General features: G+C 40.3%; 1 protein-coding gene across 5 annotated transcripts in view; it reads left to right on the top strand.

Annotated features, from left to right (window-relative positions):
* Nucleotides 1–11,623, top strand: part of plxnb1b (plexin b1b) — a 220,268-nt gene extending 208,645 nt beyond the window's left edge. For all 5 annotated transcript variants that reach the window (XM_041191160.1, XM_041191161.1, XM_041191157.1 and 2 more), the window contains exons 34-38: nucleotides 1,059–1,206; nucleotides 2,900–2,964; nucleotides 7,491–7,566; nucleotides 8,027–8,101; nucleotides 9,365–11,623. In XM_041191160.1, coding sequence (XP_041047094.1) covers nucleotides 1,059–1,206; nucleotides 2,900–2,964; nucleotides 7,491–7,566; nucleotides 8,027–8,101; nucleotides 9,365–9,469 — 469 coding nt within the window. In that variant the 3' untranslated portion in view covers nucleotides 9,470–11,623. The remainder of the gene's footprint in view (nucleotides 1–1,058; nucleotides 1,207–2,899; nucleotides 2,965–7,490; nucleotides 7,567–8,026; nucleotides 8,102–9,364) is intronic.
* The last annotated feature ends 7,320 nt before the right edge of the window (nucleotides 11,624–18,943 follow it).

The raw sequence follows: 18,943 nt of genomic DNA, 5'->3' as shown, positions 1-18,943 counted from the left end.
GGAAAAACTCAGCAGGTCTGACAGCATCTGCAGAGAGGAACACAGTTGACGTTTCGAGTCCAGACTTGAAATGTAATCTGTTTGTGATGTTGGTTAAGCTATGAATATTGGCTAAAACAGATGGTCTTGGTAGCAAATGCAACATATCCTATGGTAAAATCAATGTGGGTGGTCTTGTGGCACAGTAGTAGCTGGTGATAGGTTATCGGGGGTAAGTGGGATGCAGATTTCAGATTACTATCAGATCAGCCATGATCTTATTAAATGGCGGAGCAGGCCCAAGGGGCTGAATGGCCTATTCCTCCTTGTTCATATGTATGTACTTCTGGGCCAGCAGCTTTGGGTTCAAGTCCCACTTTCAGGACTTGATGGCCATGGTGGGTGCATTCATAATGTGGCCAAACTGGCCACATTATCAGCCTATAACTCCTGATGGCAGGCAGTAGGAGCGGGACAGTTTCCTGGTTAGCCAGACTGCGGAAAGCAAAAGCAAAGCACTGCAGTATTTTGCCAAGCATAACTATGGACTAATTCAATGGAAGTTCGTAGTTGCCAACACCCTCTTGGGGCATGGTGCCTGAAGGAGGAGAAAAATCAATGTGAAGTAGTCCACTTTGTTACATAGAGAAGGCAATTATTTGGTGGTTATTAAGATAGAAAACTAAGATGACTGAGCTGTGACTTTGACCATTCACTAAAAATATTCAGTAAATCTAAAGGGATATTTAAATAGGCTGGTGTTGCAATATTTTAAGATTCTTTAAAATAAACTGTGTTCATAAATCACCCTTTCATATGTCACTGTTAAAGACCTATTTGGAATATTGTATGCTATTAAAGACTCCTGGCTTTCAGAGAGTAAGTGTAGAACATTGAAAATTCTAAAAAGGACAGTAGGGAGGATTCCAGGTTGCAAGTTATGAGTCAATTTTACTTATTTGATAACTTAATGAAAGTAAGTCATGATTTAGGCTGTTTAACTTGTGTAAAGAGTAAAATATGTAGACATAAAATTATTTGGGTATATATAAAATTGGATTTTTGGTTTTTTTTTCCAGTCTGCCTCTTCGTTTCTGGATAAACATTATTAAAAACCCTCACTTCACCTTTGACGTTCAGGTGTCAGATAATGTGGATGCCATGCTGTCAGTCATTGCACAGACCTTTATGGATTCCTGTACAATTGCAGAACACAAGCTGGGCCGGGTAAGTGTGCCCAATGGATAATGGGGAAGAATATATTTAAGAAGGAAATAGATACATTTCTGGACTCTAAATGCATCAGTGGGGGGGGGCGGGGGGCGGTGGTGGTTTATGGGGAGAGCGCAGGAGTATGGTGTTGAGGTAGAGGATCAGCCATGATCATATTGAATGGCGGAGCAGGCTCAAAAGACTGAATGACCTACTCCTGCTCCTAATTCCTATGTTTCTAAGAAAGACTAGAGAGGAAACCCTGACATCTACTTAGGCTTTTAACAGCAAACATATTAAAAAGGAAGACTTTTATATATTTTATAGACATTTATATACCGTCTTTCACAACCTTAGGATGTCCCAAAGTGCTCTACATTCAACTAAGTCCTCTTTTTTTAAGTGTGGTCACTGTTGCAATGTAGGAAATGCAGCAGCCAATTTTGGCACAGCAGCCAATTTTGGCATAGCAAGGTTCTACAAAACAGCAATGTGATAATGACCAGATAATCTGTCTTCGTGCTGTTGGTCAAGGGATAAATGTTAAAGCCAGGACGCCAAGGACAGCTCCCTTGCCCTTCTTTGGAATGGTGGAAGAGGACAGATGGGGCCTCAGTTTAACATCTCAGCTGAAAGACAACATCTTCAATAGTACTGCACTCCCTCAGTACTTCACTGGAGTGTCAGCCAAAATTGTGTGCTCAAGTCTCTGAAGTAGGACTTGAACCCGCAACCTTCAAACTCTGGCAAAAGTGCCGCCACTGAATCACAACTGTTAGGGGCTGGGGGGGTATTTGGACCATGGGGTACATTTGTAATTCAGTCCACATTTTAAAGTCATACATTCTGTATCATACATTTTTATATCTTGATTGGAAATTCATACCTCTTCAATAATCATAGAAATCACCTATATAGTCATGTTGAATTTTGTGCTGCCATTGGTGATAGTGCTGCGTTAAAAAAAAATATGTAAGTTGTTCCCATTATAAATATGAGCATTGACATTTAAAATGCAAAAATCAGTAAATATGCATGAACCTACTCCAGAAACAGATCTTTATTTTTGTGGAGCATCTCTTCAAATGCAACATCTTCCTTAAAGGGGTTAAAGAGTTGGTGTTTTCCTTGGGTTTTGGCAGTGTTGCAATGGAGAATGCTGCAACCAGATGGCCCAAAATGGCTCATCTTTCAACTGCTCCTTGTGGGAACTATTGTTTGGCAACCATGTAGTTGAGTGCAGTTGAATAAGATTCTCTTGCCACAATGTTGTTTCTTGCGGGGACAAGCAGAAGTTTCTGGAGCTAATTTTATGGACTCAATTTCTAAGGAAATAAAGCAGAAACAGTAATCAACGTAAGAGAGGTCTTCATTTCTGGTTAAAATCCTATATTTGAGACTATTTGTTGGAACCAAACTCAAATGAGCACATTCCTTTTTAACTGAGTCGCTGCATCAGCTCCCTAATAGTTTGCAGTAGTGGTCCATATTTTACCATCATGTTATCATGTTATTCTGTTGACTCAGCACAGAGGTCTAAAATATTCAACTTATTTAATAGGTGTTTAACAATTTGTACTGTGTTCTCCACCCCACCTTTCATTTCTAAAGCACATGCTGAGATTTGACTGGAACAGAATTTGTTGGCAAGATGTCTACTGTAGCTTCGGATATAACTGATGTGACCCTGTTGAATTTTCAATTCTAGGATTCTCCAATTAACAAACTGCTGTATGCCAGAGACATCCCTCGATACAAACAGATGGTGGAGAGGTAAGAATCCTGAGGCGTCCGTTTTTCTCCCACTGTGCCCGAGGGGATTACATACTGGTATCCAGGAAACAGCAAGAAAGTAAAAGTTGCCAAGTCGTTGGCCTGGAATTTTTTTGGGAGGAACTAACTTTCTTTAGACATTTTGCTCGTTAAATGTTCAGGTTTTGAAGTCATTTCTTCAATGCGGGTCCCTTTGACCGTCCACTCCCACGGCACCCTTGGTGTAAAGGTAGCTAATGAACCTTCAGCAATCTAAGTCTTACCGATCAGACTTTAAATGCCTACAATTCGGGAGTCAGCTTAGCATAGTAGGAGAGAAATTTTACCCCGTGTCAACAGTGAAACATTCAGAGAGGACTGTTGCACCACAAAAGTAAACAGCTCTCCAACTGGCTAAATAAAGAGTCGGCAAGCCACGCTCTGTTGTCATATAGAAGCTTGAGCCACTGTTGACCTCGGTTCTCCCAAAGCAATGGGACCTTTGACATTTATTATCACTGCCTGCTCAGGCCATGAATATTTATTTCTCTGGAGTAGATTCTTCTTCCTCCTCCCTCACAGAAAAGAACAGTGGACAAAACCAAGAAGTAATTCAGTTATACACCTGACCCAGCCCCTGAACCTGATCTTGATATTAATTCACTACTAGAAGAGTGTCGAGGCTTTCTGGGGATTGGGGGACTTGGAATCCCAACTCGGTTTTGTATAAATGCAAAATACTGTGGATGCCGGAAACCTGACACAAAAGCAGAAAATACTGAAATAATCAGCATGTTCTGGCAGCATCTGTGGAGGTCGAAACAGTTATAGTTTTGGGTCTGTGACTTTTGACCAGAATCTTGATGAAAGGTCACAAACCTGAAATGTTAACTGTTTCTCTCTCCACTGATGTTACCAGAACCTGCTGCATATTTCCAGCATTTGCTTTTATTGTAAGGTGAGGTGAGAGTGATTGCCCGTGACATCAAGGCCACATTTGGCCAAGTGTGGCATCAAGGAGCCCTGGCAAAACTGGAGTCAATGGGAATCAGGGGGAAAACTCTCCACTGGTTGGAATCATACCTGGCACAAAAATAAATAGTTGTGGTTGTTGGAGGTCAGTCATCTCGGCTCCATAACATCACCGCAGGAGTTCCTCAGGGTAGTGTTCTAGGCCCAACGATCTTCAGCTGCTTCATCAATGACTTTCCTTCCATCATAAGGTCAGAAGTGGGGATGTTCGCTGATGATTGCACAATGCACAGCACCATTCGTGATGACTCAGATACTGAAGCAGTATTTCTAAATGCAGCAAGACCTGGTCAATATCCAAACTTGGGCTGACAAGTGGCAAGTAACATTCGTGCCACACAAGTGTCAGACAATGACCATCTCTAACAAGAGAGAATCTAACTATCACTCCTTGACATTCAATGGTATTACCATCACTGAATCACCCACTATCTACATCCTGGGGATTACTATTGATCAGAAACTGAACTGGACCAGCCATATGAATACTGTGGCTACAAGAGCAGGCCAGAGGCTAGGAATCCTGTGACAAGTAACTCACCTGACTCCCCAAAGCCTGTCCACCATCTACAAGGCACAAGTCAGGAGTGTGATGGAATACTCCCCATTTGCCTGGATGAGCACAGCTCCCACAACACTCAAGAAGCTCGATGTCATCCAGAACAAAGCAGCCGCTTGATTGGAACCACATCCACAAACGTTTATTCCCTCCACACAGACGCACAATAGCAGCAGTGTGTACCATCTACAAGATGCACTATAGGAATTCACCAAGGCTCCTTAGCTAGCACCTTCCAAACCCATGACCACCAGCATCTAGAAGGACAAGGGCAGCAGATAGATGGGAGCACCACCATCTGGAAGTTCCCCTCCAAGTCACTCACCATCCTGACTTGGAAATATATCGCCGTCCCTTCACTGTCGCTGGGTCAAAATCCTGGAATGCCCTCCCGAACAGCACTGTGGGTGTACCTACACCACATGGACCACATTAGTTCAAGAAGGCAGCTCACCACCACCTTCTCAAGGGCAACTAGGGATGAGCAATAACTGCTGGCTTAGCCAGCAAAGCCCACATCCCCTGAATGAACAAAATAAGTAATAATTTTGTGTAACTACCAATGGGTGTACAAATGCCAACTGAAGGTCCATGAAGGTAAAATATCCAGCACACTCCATATACAAAATATTCCCAATTCGGATGTCATCTGTGTTGATTTTATTGAAATGTAATTTAATTAACTAAATAGAACAATTAGGAAAATGTAGGTCCTATCTAGCTAGAAGTCTTGCAGCTCATAAGACATGATAAAATGTCCTGATATGCATTTATAGGGTCTGGAGAGTTTTGTCCAACTCAAATTCCTCATTCAAAAACAATAACTACAAAATTCCTGGCTGGAAGGGCATTGAAGGGGCGTTTGCCAGATGGGCCAAGTGTAATTTGGGGTGTGATGTGGTTCTGTCTGTTATCTTCCCTTGCTTCCCAATGTGACGAGACTTGAACAGTGGTGACAGTAAATGCATCTTGCTGCTGCTGCCGTCCCCTCCTCCCACTGCACCCCAACCCGAGATAGGATTATCAGGAAGACACTGCCTGGCAGTTCCACTTTCTCTGCCCTCAGTGTAAAATACACCTGGAAAATTGCCAGGATTAAAGGCCAGCAGCAGTTGGATTCGCACTATCCATTACATAACGGTGATTAATCACTCTTACAAGTGATTGTTTTTAGAAAAGTTAGCTGCTAACATTATAATATGTTCAAACTAAAATTCTCCTGATGCATTCACTTATCATTATTTCATTGAACTACATGTTATTTATAAGTAATTGCAAGAATTGATGCCAGTCTTGACAGCACTGCCTACCCAAAAATAAGAGACCTGAAAGTTTACAAAAAGCCTAATGGCACTGTCTGGGATAACTTTCAAAACAGTAATCTCAATCTTTCAGGGTTTTGCAGACTAATCTTTATCCAGTCAGGGTTCTATTACATTTTTTCTAAAAACAGCTAGCTAAAGCACTTCAATTTCAATGAGAACCCATTCCATAATTCACAAGCTACATAGAATTTTACAGCACGGAAACAGGCCTTTTGGCCCAACCGTTCCATGCTGGTGTTTATGCTCCTCCCATCTTTCCTCAGCTAAATCTGCCATCGTAAGTAACCTCTGTTCCCTTCTCTCTCATATGCTTGTCTAGTTTTCCTCTTAAATGCCTCTATACTCTTTGCTTCAACCACTCCCTGTGGTAGCGAGTTCTGCATTCTCACCAGTCTTTGGGTACAGAAGTTTCTTCTGAATTCCCTCTTGGATTTCTTGTTGACTGTCCTACTTTATTGACCTCTAGTTATGCACTTCCCCACAAAAGGAAACATTCTCTCTCTATCCACTCTATCAAAACTTTTCATAATGTTAAAGACCTCTATTAGGTCACCCCTCAGTCTTTTTTTTAAAAAGAGAAAAGAAACCCAGCCTCCTGATATGTATACCCACACATTTCTGGTATCATCCTTGTAAATTTTCTCTCCATGCTCTTCAGCGCCCCTATGTCCGTTTTATAATATGACCACCAGAATTACCTGCAGTATGCTAATTGAGATCTAACCAAGATTTGATACAGGTTTAGCATAATCTCCCTACTTTTCAATTATATCCCTCTAGAAATAAAACCCAGTCCATGGTTTGCTGTTTTTATGCCCTTGGTAACCTGTGGCGCAAATTTAAGTGATTAGTGTCTTTGTACCTAAGATCCCTTTGTTCCTCTACCCAACCTAGACTTCCCAGTAATAAGTGTACTGTACCAAAATGTAATGCCTCACATATATCTGTATTGAACTTCATTTGCCAATTATTTGTGCAATCTGCAAGTTTATTGATGTCTTCCTGTAATTTGTTGCAGTCCTCTTCGGTATTGACTTCCCCCCCTTCAAAATTGCTCTCAACCACAAATTTAGAAATTGTTTTTGATTCCAAAATCCAAATCGTTAGTGTAAATTGTAAACAGCAGTGGCCCCAACATTGATCCTTGTGAAAAGGCAACTTTCCACCTTCTGCCACTCAGAATAACTATCCTTTATTGCCACTCTCTGCTTTCTGTCTTGAAGCCAGTTAGCAATCCATTCTGGCATTTGCCCCCTGACTCCATATACTCTAATCTTATTCTTTAGTCTATTACGGTTTGCAAGAGCTCAATTGTATCTTTTAGAGTGAGAATGTGGAAAAGATATGGGGGTTTAGTCCACAAAATGAATTTCTGGAAATAAAGGGGAAAAGAATAAATATCTGAAAAACTGGAAATATGCTGCAAGCAAGCAAGCTGATCAACATCTGGAAAGAGGTTGGAAAAGTGATTTGGTTGTAGTTTCAGAAAAGACTCTGACAGAGTTTCTGTCTGAAATGTGGAGCTGCTCTTGTTCAGATGCTAATGTACCTGCTGTTAATTTCTACAACTTGATAATTGGAATGGTGTATTTTATCAGGTATAACTGACAGGACTCTGCTGTTTCTAACAGGTACTACGCAGACATTCGGCAGACGATCTCAGCTAGTGACCAGGAAATGAACTCTGCTTTAGCTGAGCTGTCCAGGGTAAGTACTTGGGGATAGATCATGTCTCAAAGAATCAGGGCATTGGGAAGCAGCTGCAATAATAATTCATTCTTTAGCTTGTCCAGAGTAAAGATTGACTTAGGTACAGCATCTTATTGTGTGATCACAAATGCGGGGTGAGAAAAAACATTTTCACCCAGCGAGTAGTTAGAGTTTGGAATGTACTGCCTGGAAGTGTGGTGGAGGCAGGTTCAATTGAAGCATTCAAGAGGGCATTGGGTGATTGTTTCTATTTAAATAATGTGCAAGCTTACAGGGAAAAGGCAGGAGATTGGCACTAAGTTAAAATGCTCAGAGAGCCAGTGCAGACACAATGGGCTGAATGGCCTCCTTCTACACCATAGCAAGTCTGTGATGATTTGGGGACTAGCTGCTCTTTCTTTTTTAAAGAGCCCCCAGTGATGATTCCATTTATAGCCAGTGTTCTCTTCTTTTCCAGAATTATTCCAGTGACATGAACTCCCTTGTGGCTCTCCATGAACTCTATAAATACATCAACAAGTACTACGACCAGGTATGGAGACCAGGCGTGTAGGTACAGGCAAGATTCTGTGTAGAGACTAGGATCAGGACTGTTTGCTTTTAAAATGCTCCAAACATTGAATTTCAGTCACTTTCCTTTGTGACTACTTATTTAGGCTTACAATCCCCTTTAAGCAGCAAAAACTGTGTTTAAAAACTTCCAGCAATTCACACCTGAACTGCCTGATGCATGCAGTAAATCAGGTCATTTTCCATGCCTGAATTTCTGAATTGGCTCCCTGTGCAGTGGGGGGGATTCCCCAAAAGCGAGAGTGCGCTCTTTCGCGCATGCGCATGAAAGAGCGCACATCTCCCTGAGGCTAAGTGCTGCCTTAGGGAGATCGCTTCCACTTTGAAAACAATTAAAAATAGAAAAAAAAATTCCCTGACATGTCCCCCTCATGTGACAATGTTACAATGTTCATAATTTGCAGATTAACTTTATTAAAATGTTTAAAACCCTGCATGAAAACTCATCCCGCCAGTGGATGTGGTTTCATGTTTTCTCTATTTGCCGCGAGGGTAGGTACTTTAATTATTTAAATGATCCTGTCAATGGCCTCAATGGGCCATTGACAGGTTGGTGGGCCCACAGCTAATTTTGCTGCGCCCCCGCCTTCCTGAAAATTTAAATGGTGATGTCGGGGGTTCCGCCTGACATCATCCCGCGTTGGCGAGTGGGCCCCGCCCCCTGCTCGCCAACAGCAAAATTCTGCACAGAGTCTTTGAAGTCTGTGCAATTCCTGATGAAGGTTATCTAATTGGCCAGAAGATTTGATGGGAGAATCTAACAATTAAGTTTCAACATAGGATTAATCAGGCATGCATGGAAAAGCAACCAACATACTTAGGACTTAAAAGAAGCCCATCACCTCTAAACTGCTGTTTGACATGCCATATTCTAGGAAGGAAAACAAACTGCAGTATCGTGACAGTCTGAGATAGGACCATCATTGTGGTCTGAGGGAGTCTGCATGGGGGAAGCAAAGACTGATCGGAAATGCTGGGGTCACTATCTGAGGAGTCTGTCAGAAAGTTTGATGTTTTTGCATTCCAAGGCAGAAGATGCAGATTAGTAGTGGTCTTTAGGGGCTAGACAGAATCATAGGCTAAGCAGGTTTTCAAACCAGGGTAGCCACATCGGGGTGGGAAAAACACACTGAATCTCCTATATAATCCTGAACAATTTTGGGCTGCCTGAGTTTCTGTGAAACTGCCAGCTGAACAACTGGTTTCAATTCTTGTCTTAATTCAGATCATTACAGCACTAGAAGAAGATCCAACTGCACAGAAGATGCAGCTCGGTTATCGGTTACAGCAGATTGCTGCATCTGTGGAAAACAAGGTCACAGACTTGTGACAGGGGCAACCACTGAGGAATGATCTGAAGAAGGGGTTGAGGCATCTTTGCATTGACGCAAAGGAGGAACACGAGACACTATGACCAGTGAACAGAGCTTGTTGAGTACAGGAGTGCCTTATGGAAACATGCTTCCTCTGTACTTCAGCTGTGGGAATGAAGGAAAGGAGACTCCTATGATGCATCAGGCCTTGCATAACAACGCAAAGAGTCTCTTTCACCACTCCCGGGCCATTTCCACCTGCACCGCACTGTCTATTGGGAGTGTTCATATTGTAGACTATTAAACAACTTAGCAAACAACACAAAACTTAAAAAGTCTAAAGAGTCAGCATATCAATGGACAAATGATGTTAATATTTTTTCCACAAGAGAGATTTAATTTTTTTTAAACTAATCCTAAAAGAAAGATATTACTGTCCTATGTTGGAATCTGCAAGATGAAGTTGGGATCTGACACAGATGTTAAAGCAAAGACATTGAAGAGTCTATATGCTTTTAATGGTGTTGGGCCAAGTTAATTCAGTGATTGGCTTCAATAAATATAGGATGGACAGCAGCAAGCACTGTATAATGGAAATTGTCTGTTAAAGGTCCAGTCAAGCACCCAATTCCTAGCAGAAGACCAGGAGTTCAAGCCCTTATGCCCTGTTATTGGTAGGTTTGAGAAACATGAAGTAGGATTGTCATCAGACCCTCGGTTTGAAGTTCGAAGAGCCTCAGAAGGGAATTAAGCCATTGGCAGGTGGACCTTTGGAACTGTCACTCCCTAAAAACAGACTAGTCTCGGATTCCATAACCAGTTGGAATGTTTCATGTCTGTGAGATATAGCAATATCTCTCAACTGACCATTCTGCCTTCTCAAACTCTAGCAATAACTCTCATATATTTTTGATACAATCCTTGTCCTTTAGATACCCAATGATGGTTATGAGCTCCTTGAAAGGAAAGGAAATTCTTATTTTTAATTGATGTCTCATTTTACAACCCTGCTAATTGTCCCATCCAGAAAAGTTGATTTTTTTTTTTGGCTGTTGCCTTTTGTGTTCAGCCATTGAGGAAGAAGTATCCAAACCCTCCGTGACAGAGCAAGGTGATTCAAACACACAGGCTATTCAGCTCGGGCTGATGAAAACCCACCCATGAGATTTTGAGATTCCAGTAGCAGATAGCCTTGAGATTATTGAGTATCCTCGAGGCTGGCATTCATTTCTCTTTGGCTAATAAGTTAAATGCTTGGAATTTTTTTTATTTTCAAAGCACCGAACAATAGCAGAAATATTTTTATTACTTAATTTCTTCAAGTTCCCTGACATGCAAAATTTAACCAAGATAAATTCCTGATCCAGAAAAATCTTTCACAGTTTATCCAGAGTTTCCTAAATTGCTGCTGTTACATTTTGGTTGAGTGCACCTCTTTATTGTCCATCCTGACCATTGTACACCTGCAACGGGTCTGTTATTTTTGTTAAGGAAGCAAGCAACTTTAATAGCCATCATTTGAAGTGACTGACCCACGTAACCATCAGAAGTCAGGTCCTGTTGTTTGTTAATCACTTGTAAAGTTTTTTTTAAAAAAAATCTTTGTTTTAATTAAAAAGATATGATACCTTTTGGGGTCCAAAAATGCCACAGGCAGGGTTCAGTATCTGATAGGAAATGCAGGGGATTTACTGGTCTTATTGAGGGGCGTCAGATCAAGTTTTAAATATTGGTTGATTCCCTGTAACAATGGAAGTCGATTTCTGTTTTGAGATAGGCTTGATTATATTTTTTATTTATTATAATGTCAGAAATAGTATGCTTGCACATCCAGTATTCTAACAGCAGTGTTAACCCTCTAGAGGGAAACAGAGACTCCCAGAGTGAGGTCCTCTAGTGTGTGAAGATGATAGACTCAAAGCAGAGTAGCAGATGTTTTCAAATGTCGTTGCCTTGAAGTGAAGGACCTGCAATCATTCCTTCATATTGGGGTGTGTGCAGTAAGAATCTTTTACAGTACAGTCTGTGAAACAGGACTCCATTTTAGATCTTGGAATTCAGAATTGTATTTAAATCTAATTTTTTATATCATCTCAATTTACATAAATATGGAAGATGGTTGGTACAAATGTCAGATCCACAATAAAACTTTGTGCAGATTTTTGTCACAACTACTTAGAAAGGTTTCATGTCGTTGGGCCTACATTGTTAAGACACAGCTGCACACTTCAATATGACTGCAATCGTGTTTATTTGCCTGAAAAATCTGCCTAATATGGAAAAATTTGCTGATAACTGATTGCACTGCTGAGTTGCTTACCCCCCTCCCCCACCCCCACCCACCCTCCACTGATGGACAATGAGGCAACTCCACTCTGTTAAAATCTTTAAAAAAGCATCGATATATCTACTAACAAGATACCTGGAATAAGGCATGCCATCTCAGAATTTTGGGATGTAAAAGTGATGGGCTTTGATGACAGTCCAGACAACGTTTGAGAGTTTTATGGTATAGCACAATAGCGCACAAGCTAACTAGTATTTGTCACTTTTCCCCAGAATACATTGCTTGGACAGGAAGCAGTGGTGACACCATTTCGTATTTTAGGTAGAATTTTCATCACAGCATTCTGATGATTGTATTTTTGACTAAACCACTGAAATAGATGTTTTTTTTAAAAAAAAAAGCTCATTTTTCAAAATGGTTATAAAATCGCTTTCGTTTTTAAACAATAGTTTGTATTTATTTACTTAGAAGGCATAGCCTGGTTCAATGCGGACACTGGTATGTTTGTGTCCTTTTGTGTTCTGTGAAATTCTTGATTACATTGTGATGGCGAACAAGCACTTAAGTGCCTTCCGCAGCACAAAAATGTGAACATATTGAGGGATCCACAACATCAACAAACCAAACTTAAAACAGCAACAAGTGTTGTTGAGCTCCATAGAAATGTTCAGTCAACTAGTTGGGAAACATTCTGAGTGAGCTAAAATGGTGTTTGAAATTGTAATTCAACCCTTTGTGTGAGAGTGATTGATATCATGTAACACCATGACCATGCAATAGAGAAAACAAGCTCCCTTTTGAGTTCAAAAATATCAAATGAAATTAATATTTTTGCTTTCTACATTTGGATAATTTTTAAATACTCTTCAGGAGACCTAATTTTCACACACTTGCTGCCAGGTTAACAATTACTTTGGGTTTACTTCTCAAGTTACTGGGTCAAGAAATTAACACTCATCTCTCAAGTTTATATAGAAATTTTAGCACCTCATCTTTGTAGCACAGTCTTTCTAAGAACATTGATTTCATGGTGGTTGATATACAGATCAGAAATATCAGTACAAACAGCAAGGTATAGAGGTGAGTACATAATGCATTAATTGGGCCTTACCCAAATCTTGTGCCTCCATGTGCCCTTTACCTGCTGCAGGTATCTCTTGACTGTATCGGTGAGGAGAACTGTTTCCAGGTAATGATGGGGTTTGGAGCTAGTTGGAGGAAGAGGAAGGTTAATATGGAGGAGAAGGCTAGTAGGAGAACATTATTTTCATCCATACTTATTGATTTTAAAGTAGGCTTGGGTCTAAACTTGGTAGCCACAACATAGCTGCCACTGTCTTTCTTTTTCTTCAGTGAGGTTCTTAATGTGCTGTTGAGCATTCTAGAATTGTGCATCCTGGAATATGATCTGATGGATTAACAGCTAAATGTATGGAAACCTGGTTTATTCAGCAGAATCGTGCTTACAGTGGATTGTTGTGTGTAAATTCTCGTTTGGATGACCAGAGTTTGACATACATGCTAGGTAAAGGGTTTATTAATTTATCAGCACATTCATTGCAGCAACACAGCCGAAAATGCATTTCAATGAGAGCAAAGATTAATTTTAAACAAAGTAAAGAGAAATGAATATAGCCCTGACTTTCATTCTTGTTAGCTTTTTGTTGGAGAGCCAAAATTATGATTTTAAGAGATTTCTCTTCAAAGACCAGTTGTATTTAATGCCTGTTTTAATGCATGATTCTCAACTTTCATACCACTTCACTATTTTCAAGCCTGATTGGTAGGAACACTATTATCTACTCCAGAGCTAGGTCTAGGAAATAGAAAAGCAGCCTCACTGATTTCCATTTTACCTTTCATTCTGTTCTCCTTCTCTTCAGTTACTCCAACTGACAGGAAATTTACCATGTAAGGAAAAGTATAAACAAACTCATGTTCTACTGCTTCATGATGCAATATTTTAGAGCAGAAATACCTTTGTTTCATTGATGTAGCAAGGTTGAATATGCCTCCTCCACTGCCATATATACACTAACCCAGAGGGAATCTGATTTTTATTTACTACTCCAGTGCTGTCCTGTTTTTTTAAAAAAAGAGCTTGTTCACTGTTGGTCTATAATGATTGTAAACTGATGCCATTAATGTTAAAGTTAGACCATTCTCTAAATTTCACTGTTACTGACCTTCAAATTAGAATTTATAAACTTTGCATTTTTTCAGTTTTGGTTCTGTTTGTAAAGATGCAAAGATACTTTTCATTACTTTGATAAAGAGTTCTAGTTAAAAAGTCATTCGATAACATGTAAAAAGATTAAGCACAAGTTCCTTGTAAATTTGTTGCAACAGATTACTGTGATGGAGTCAAGAGTATCTATCTATAAGTTCAGCTAACATCCGAGGTTCCTCTTTTTCCACTTAATTTTAGTTCTCCCCTCCCCCGTCTGCCCAAACACTACCTGCTCAGTCACTCTTAAACTTTTTAAAGTTACCCTTTTTTTATTTGTTCATGGGATGGCCAGGCCAGCATTTATTGCCCTTGTTCATTAAGAGTCAACCACATTGCTGTGGGTCAGACTAGGGTAAGGATGGCAGATTTCCTTCCCTAAAGGGCATTAGTGAACCAGATGGGTTTTACGACAGTTTTACAGCAATGTTTTCATGATTGTCATCAGGCTTTTTCATTCCATCTGCTGTGGTGGGATTTGAACCCAGGTCCCCAGTGCATTACCCTGGTCTCTAGAATACTAGTCAGTGACAATACCACTCTGCCACCCCATAATACTTTATAGTTTGTGTCATAAATCTTTGATATGACCAAGGGCATTTTATTTATTAACTCACTGGAAAAAAAAGTTCTCAGGGCTGTATTTTCAGGTGAAATGCAGGGTTATTCAGTGTATGCATCCATTTGAGAAGAAAATCTACAAAAAAAGCAGCTTTGCTGACTAAGGGAACAGAGAGATGCTTTGCAGCACTCACTCAGACTAGCTAATCAAAACCATTATGTATATACGAATGTTTTCTTTTATTCCTGTGTGAATTGATGGAGATAAATGGTTCCAACAAAGATTTGTCAATTTCAGGAACTGGTATAAAATAACTTCTTAGAAACAACTGTGAATAAGTTAAATATACTATGACCTTGCAGTTTCTGACTTGGCATTTTGTAACACCTTAACAGAAAGTAGGAGTGTGAAATTTTCCTTCCTTGGGTCTGAGCCAAACAAATCCAGAAATTGGATTTGAGTGCAGTCGTTCAAATATTTTCTAAGTTTCCTCATATATTTTAAGGCTAACTGGTTGCCAAGAGGTTGTGAGTAAAGTTTTTTTTAAAAAAATATTTTCTAAGCTGTTATTAGTAAAATAAATTGCCTTTAACTTGAAGGAAAATATACTTAATGAGTATAGTGGCTTTGACTGGTTGGGGGATCCTATAATGCTTTATAACCTTATTGGCTCAATAATGATTTATTATTAAAAGAGTGAAGCTGTCCTGGACGCACTCACTCTTTAGGTTGAATTACTGTTCTGCACAAGATGGAATGGAATTGTAAAGACCAGTGCAGGGTACCTCTTTTTTTTTTCATTTGTATGTAAAAATATCCCACAAAACTTGTGTACTGGCAGTTTTTGGAGAATAAAGACATTTTGAGGTATATTCTAAAGCCATTCCACAAACTCAAATGTCTCTTCTCTACCTATTTGTACTTTCTACAGTAATGCCAATGGAATGGCATGAAAATTCCTTAACCCTCTCCTACCAAATGGGTAAGTTTGTTTAATGGATGACTGACTTTTCAGGGCAGCATTTCTGAAGAGGCTGAGTGACTAACCAATAACATTAGACATACGACGAGAAAGTATTTGTATGGTGCTTTTCATGTCTGAAGGCCGTCCACAGCACTTAAGCCACAAAGTACTTTTAACATATAGCGACTGTTGTCATTGTTCCATCGGGATGCATTTTGTGACCAGTATTCATTCAGTTTGGAACTAATAACTTTTATAATCATTACATGTTGATGCTTGGGAAACGGGGTGGAAAACAGAACCTCTGTATCAGGGTGGGCAACAGTCTTAATATAGAACTTGTCTATCAGACAACATGATGTAATAAAGCCACTTGAGCAGGCTGTAGGGGGTCAAGAACAGGGTCTACTTATGTGTAGGAATTAGGGCTTCTTGGTCAAAGCTCTGGTGGACTTGGATTAAGGTCTGTTCTTGTGATAATAGTATGGGAGTTGGAACCTGTAGATCATGACTGAGTTCCTCAGTAAAACTGGTGTTTATGAACACAGTGGCCATTAAATCCTTTGGACCAGAGATGTGGGGTTTCATTTCGATCATTCTCCCCAACCCCCCAAAAAATCTCTGCCCATTTTGTCTGGCTTCCTCACTAGTGCAGTATCTGCACTAATACTTTGCATCTGTCTATCACCACTTGATCTCTGCTGGAAATCTTGGTTGCTGAATCGCACTGACTTGCAGTTGTATATAGTAACAGTAATGTATTTATATACTGAAGGAAATTAAAATGAAATGTTTCACCGTCTAGTGTAAGATAATGTGTAGAGCTGGCTCTGCAATGAGCGCAGAAAGACTGTTAATTTTTAGTAAATCATCATCAATGTAATATCTGTAAATAATCAAATTGACTAGCTTCTTACCTTAATCTGTTTATTAAAGAAAATCATACAAATTGCAGATAATAAAATATTTTTAAAATGCAGAGAAGTGTCATCTTTTCATTTTCTCCATTCTTCCTGATCATTCTTTAATTCCACCCCACAGAGAGCAACATTCCTAGATAAAGCTCCGCACAAATCTTACAGCAAATTAATTTGTTGAAACAAAATAAGTATTTTGTACACAATTAGAATGGGCTAGTTCAAACGTGGGAAATGTTTTAATTTTGTTGCTTTCTTTGAGGCAGCATTCACCAGTGTGGTCTGTCCTCCATTTTGAAAATACCAAAAGTAGATCTTGAATTTAGGTGCCTATGTTGCCCCTTCTATGGCCTAAACACACAGCACTACAAAAAATTTCTACAATGAGTTTGTTTTTAGAGCTATGGTTTATTGGGACCAAAAAAGAAACTTCAATAAGTCAACTATCTATCTTGATGTGATCAGACCTGTTTGTCTTTTCCCAGTGCACAGAAATGAAAACTGCAAATGAAAACAAAATATTATGGATGCTGGAAATATGAAATAAAAACAAATTACTGGAAATACTCAACATGGCAATACATGGCAGCATCCGTGGAGAGAGGAACAGTTAACATTTCAAATTGAAAACAACTTCTTCAGAACTCATTGAGGTGGGAGAGCAGGGGACATAAGGGGATAAAGCTGAGCCCTTTGCTAAGTACAGGTCATTCCGCATCAGAGAAGGGAAGGTCAGAGGGTATTGTGAATACTGTTCATGGCAAGAGGTAGGATTAGAAGGGTTGTGGTCAGAGGGAAGTGAAGGCACATTGGTACCCATGAGCTTGCATTCCTTAACACCTGAAAGGAAGAGAAGTTTTCTGCTAAAATATCGGATGAGACAAGGGTCAGATGAAACAATGAACCAGGTCAGATGTAGGGTTAGGGCTGTTGGAGAGAGAGGTCCAGTGTGTACATGTGGTGGCACGTTGCAGTGCGTGTGGATCTCAGGATCCGAGAACAGCAATCCAAGGAGCACTATGTTTCTGAGATACCTGTCATCCTGGGTGAATTTGAAACATGAAGGCTGGAACTTTAATTGGAATCTGTGTGGAATGAGTCTGAGCCAGAGACGGTCACTGAGGAAGGAGATGTGGCTGTGAAAGTGAGTTTTGGTAAACACTTTATCAAACACCAAGAGGGAAATGGAAAGCAATGAAAGTGAACACTCTGAAAGGGACACATGGAAATCCCATCAGAGAGGACAGGACTTCAAAGTAGGCATTCCTGGAAAAGAAGTGGCAGTGAATGAAACACTAGAATAAACGCAAAAAACTGGCTGCTGGAAATCTGAAATTAGAACAGATTGTGCTAGAAATACTCGGCAAATCTGGCAGCATCTTCAGAGAGAGAGAGGGACAGAGTAAGCATTTCATGTCAAATATGATGACTCCTCGGATCTGAAAAATCACAAAGTTAAAAGGTGTCACTTTTCTGCATTTTTAAAATATGTTATTACCTGAAATTTGTATGCTTTTCTTTAATAAACACATTTAAGGTAAGAAGTTCATTCTGAAGAAGTCACATTCAGCTCAAAAAGTTAACTGTTTCTCTCTCCACAGATGCTGCCAGACCTGCTGGGTATTGTGCTTTCTGTTGTATCATCCTTCAATTATTGTTCAAATACTGTCCATTAGTCTTCTGTGATGTTCCAATTGCAATGAGTTACAAATGTATATTTTCCTTCCCAATTTTGTCCTTCTAAAGCTATTGACTCTCCCTGGGCTATGGTTGTTACGGGTGTGCCATTAGATCTTCAGTGTCTTACATTTCATCACTGGGCAGGAGTGTAGGTTGATCACTCAACAGTCAATTCCAAAGCGCAAACTTTCAGCCCTCACTGGGTACCATCCAGGCGAGAGGGAAATTCTGCTAAATTTCTTTGACAAAAACCTTGCTGGTAAGAAAGGAGCAATGTTACAACCATGGGATAATTAAGAAATCATAAGTCAGGATATTTTGGAGATAAATATTTTATGTATTTAAAAAAAAATCAAATGAAACAGTATTACTGTACAATGAGACTTTACAACCTGGAGGGAGATGGGACTAAAGCCGTGGCGCTCGAGAGCGCGCACGCAAATAAGGTGCTGTGCGTGCTGGCCTGGGGCGGGTCGCGGCGCGCACGTGTTTACGCGAGTCGGGGGAGGGTAGGTGAGAAGCCAGTGTTCAGGACCGTGGACAGCGCCCAGGTTAAGCAGGCAGGGAAGCGGCACTCTGGGCCAGGTGGAATTTTAACCGCGAGGTTCCAGCTATGAGACTGAGGTAATCATTGCAAGATCCATCCGCTCCCAGTGTGTAGGGGGAGCAACCAGCTGGGTCTGGGCTTTCCTGGTGTGTGCAAAGCAGAATGGTTCCTGAAGATTGCAGCCCCTTTTGCTGGTCTGAAGCCCGTGAGCTTCTGGCCTTATTCATCACTGTCTGCTTTGGGGGGAGCTGATGCCTGGTCCCCAAAATTCAGGGGCTTTTATCTTATTTAATGGAACCTGAACAAG

Source organism: Carcharodon carcharias, chromosome 7 (genome assembly GCF_017639515.1).
Source record: "Carcharodon carcharias isolate sCarCar2 chromosome 7, sCarCar2.pri, whole genome shotgun sequence".
Lineage (NCBI taxonomy): Eukaryota > Metazoa > Chordata > Chondrichthyes > Lamniformes > Lamnidae > Carcharodon > Carcharodon carcharias.
The sequence above is the reverse complement of the archived record's forward strand: the minus strand, read 5'-3'. Positions and strand labels throughout refer to the sequence as shown.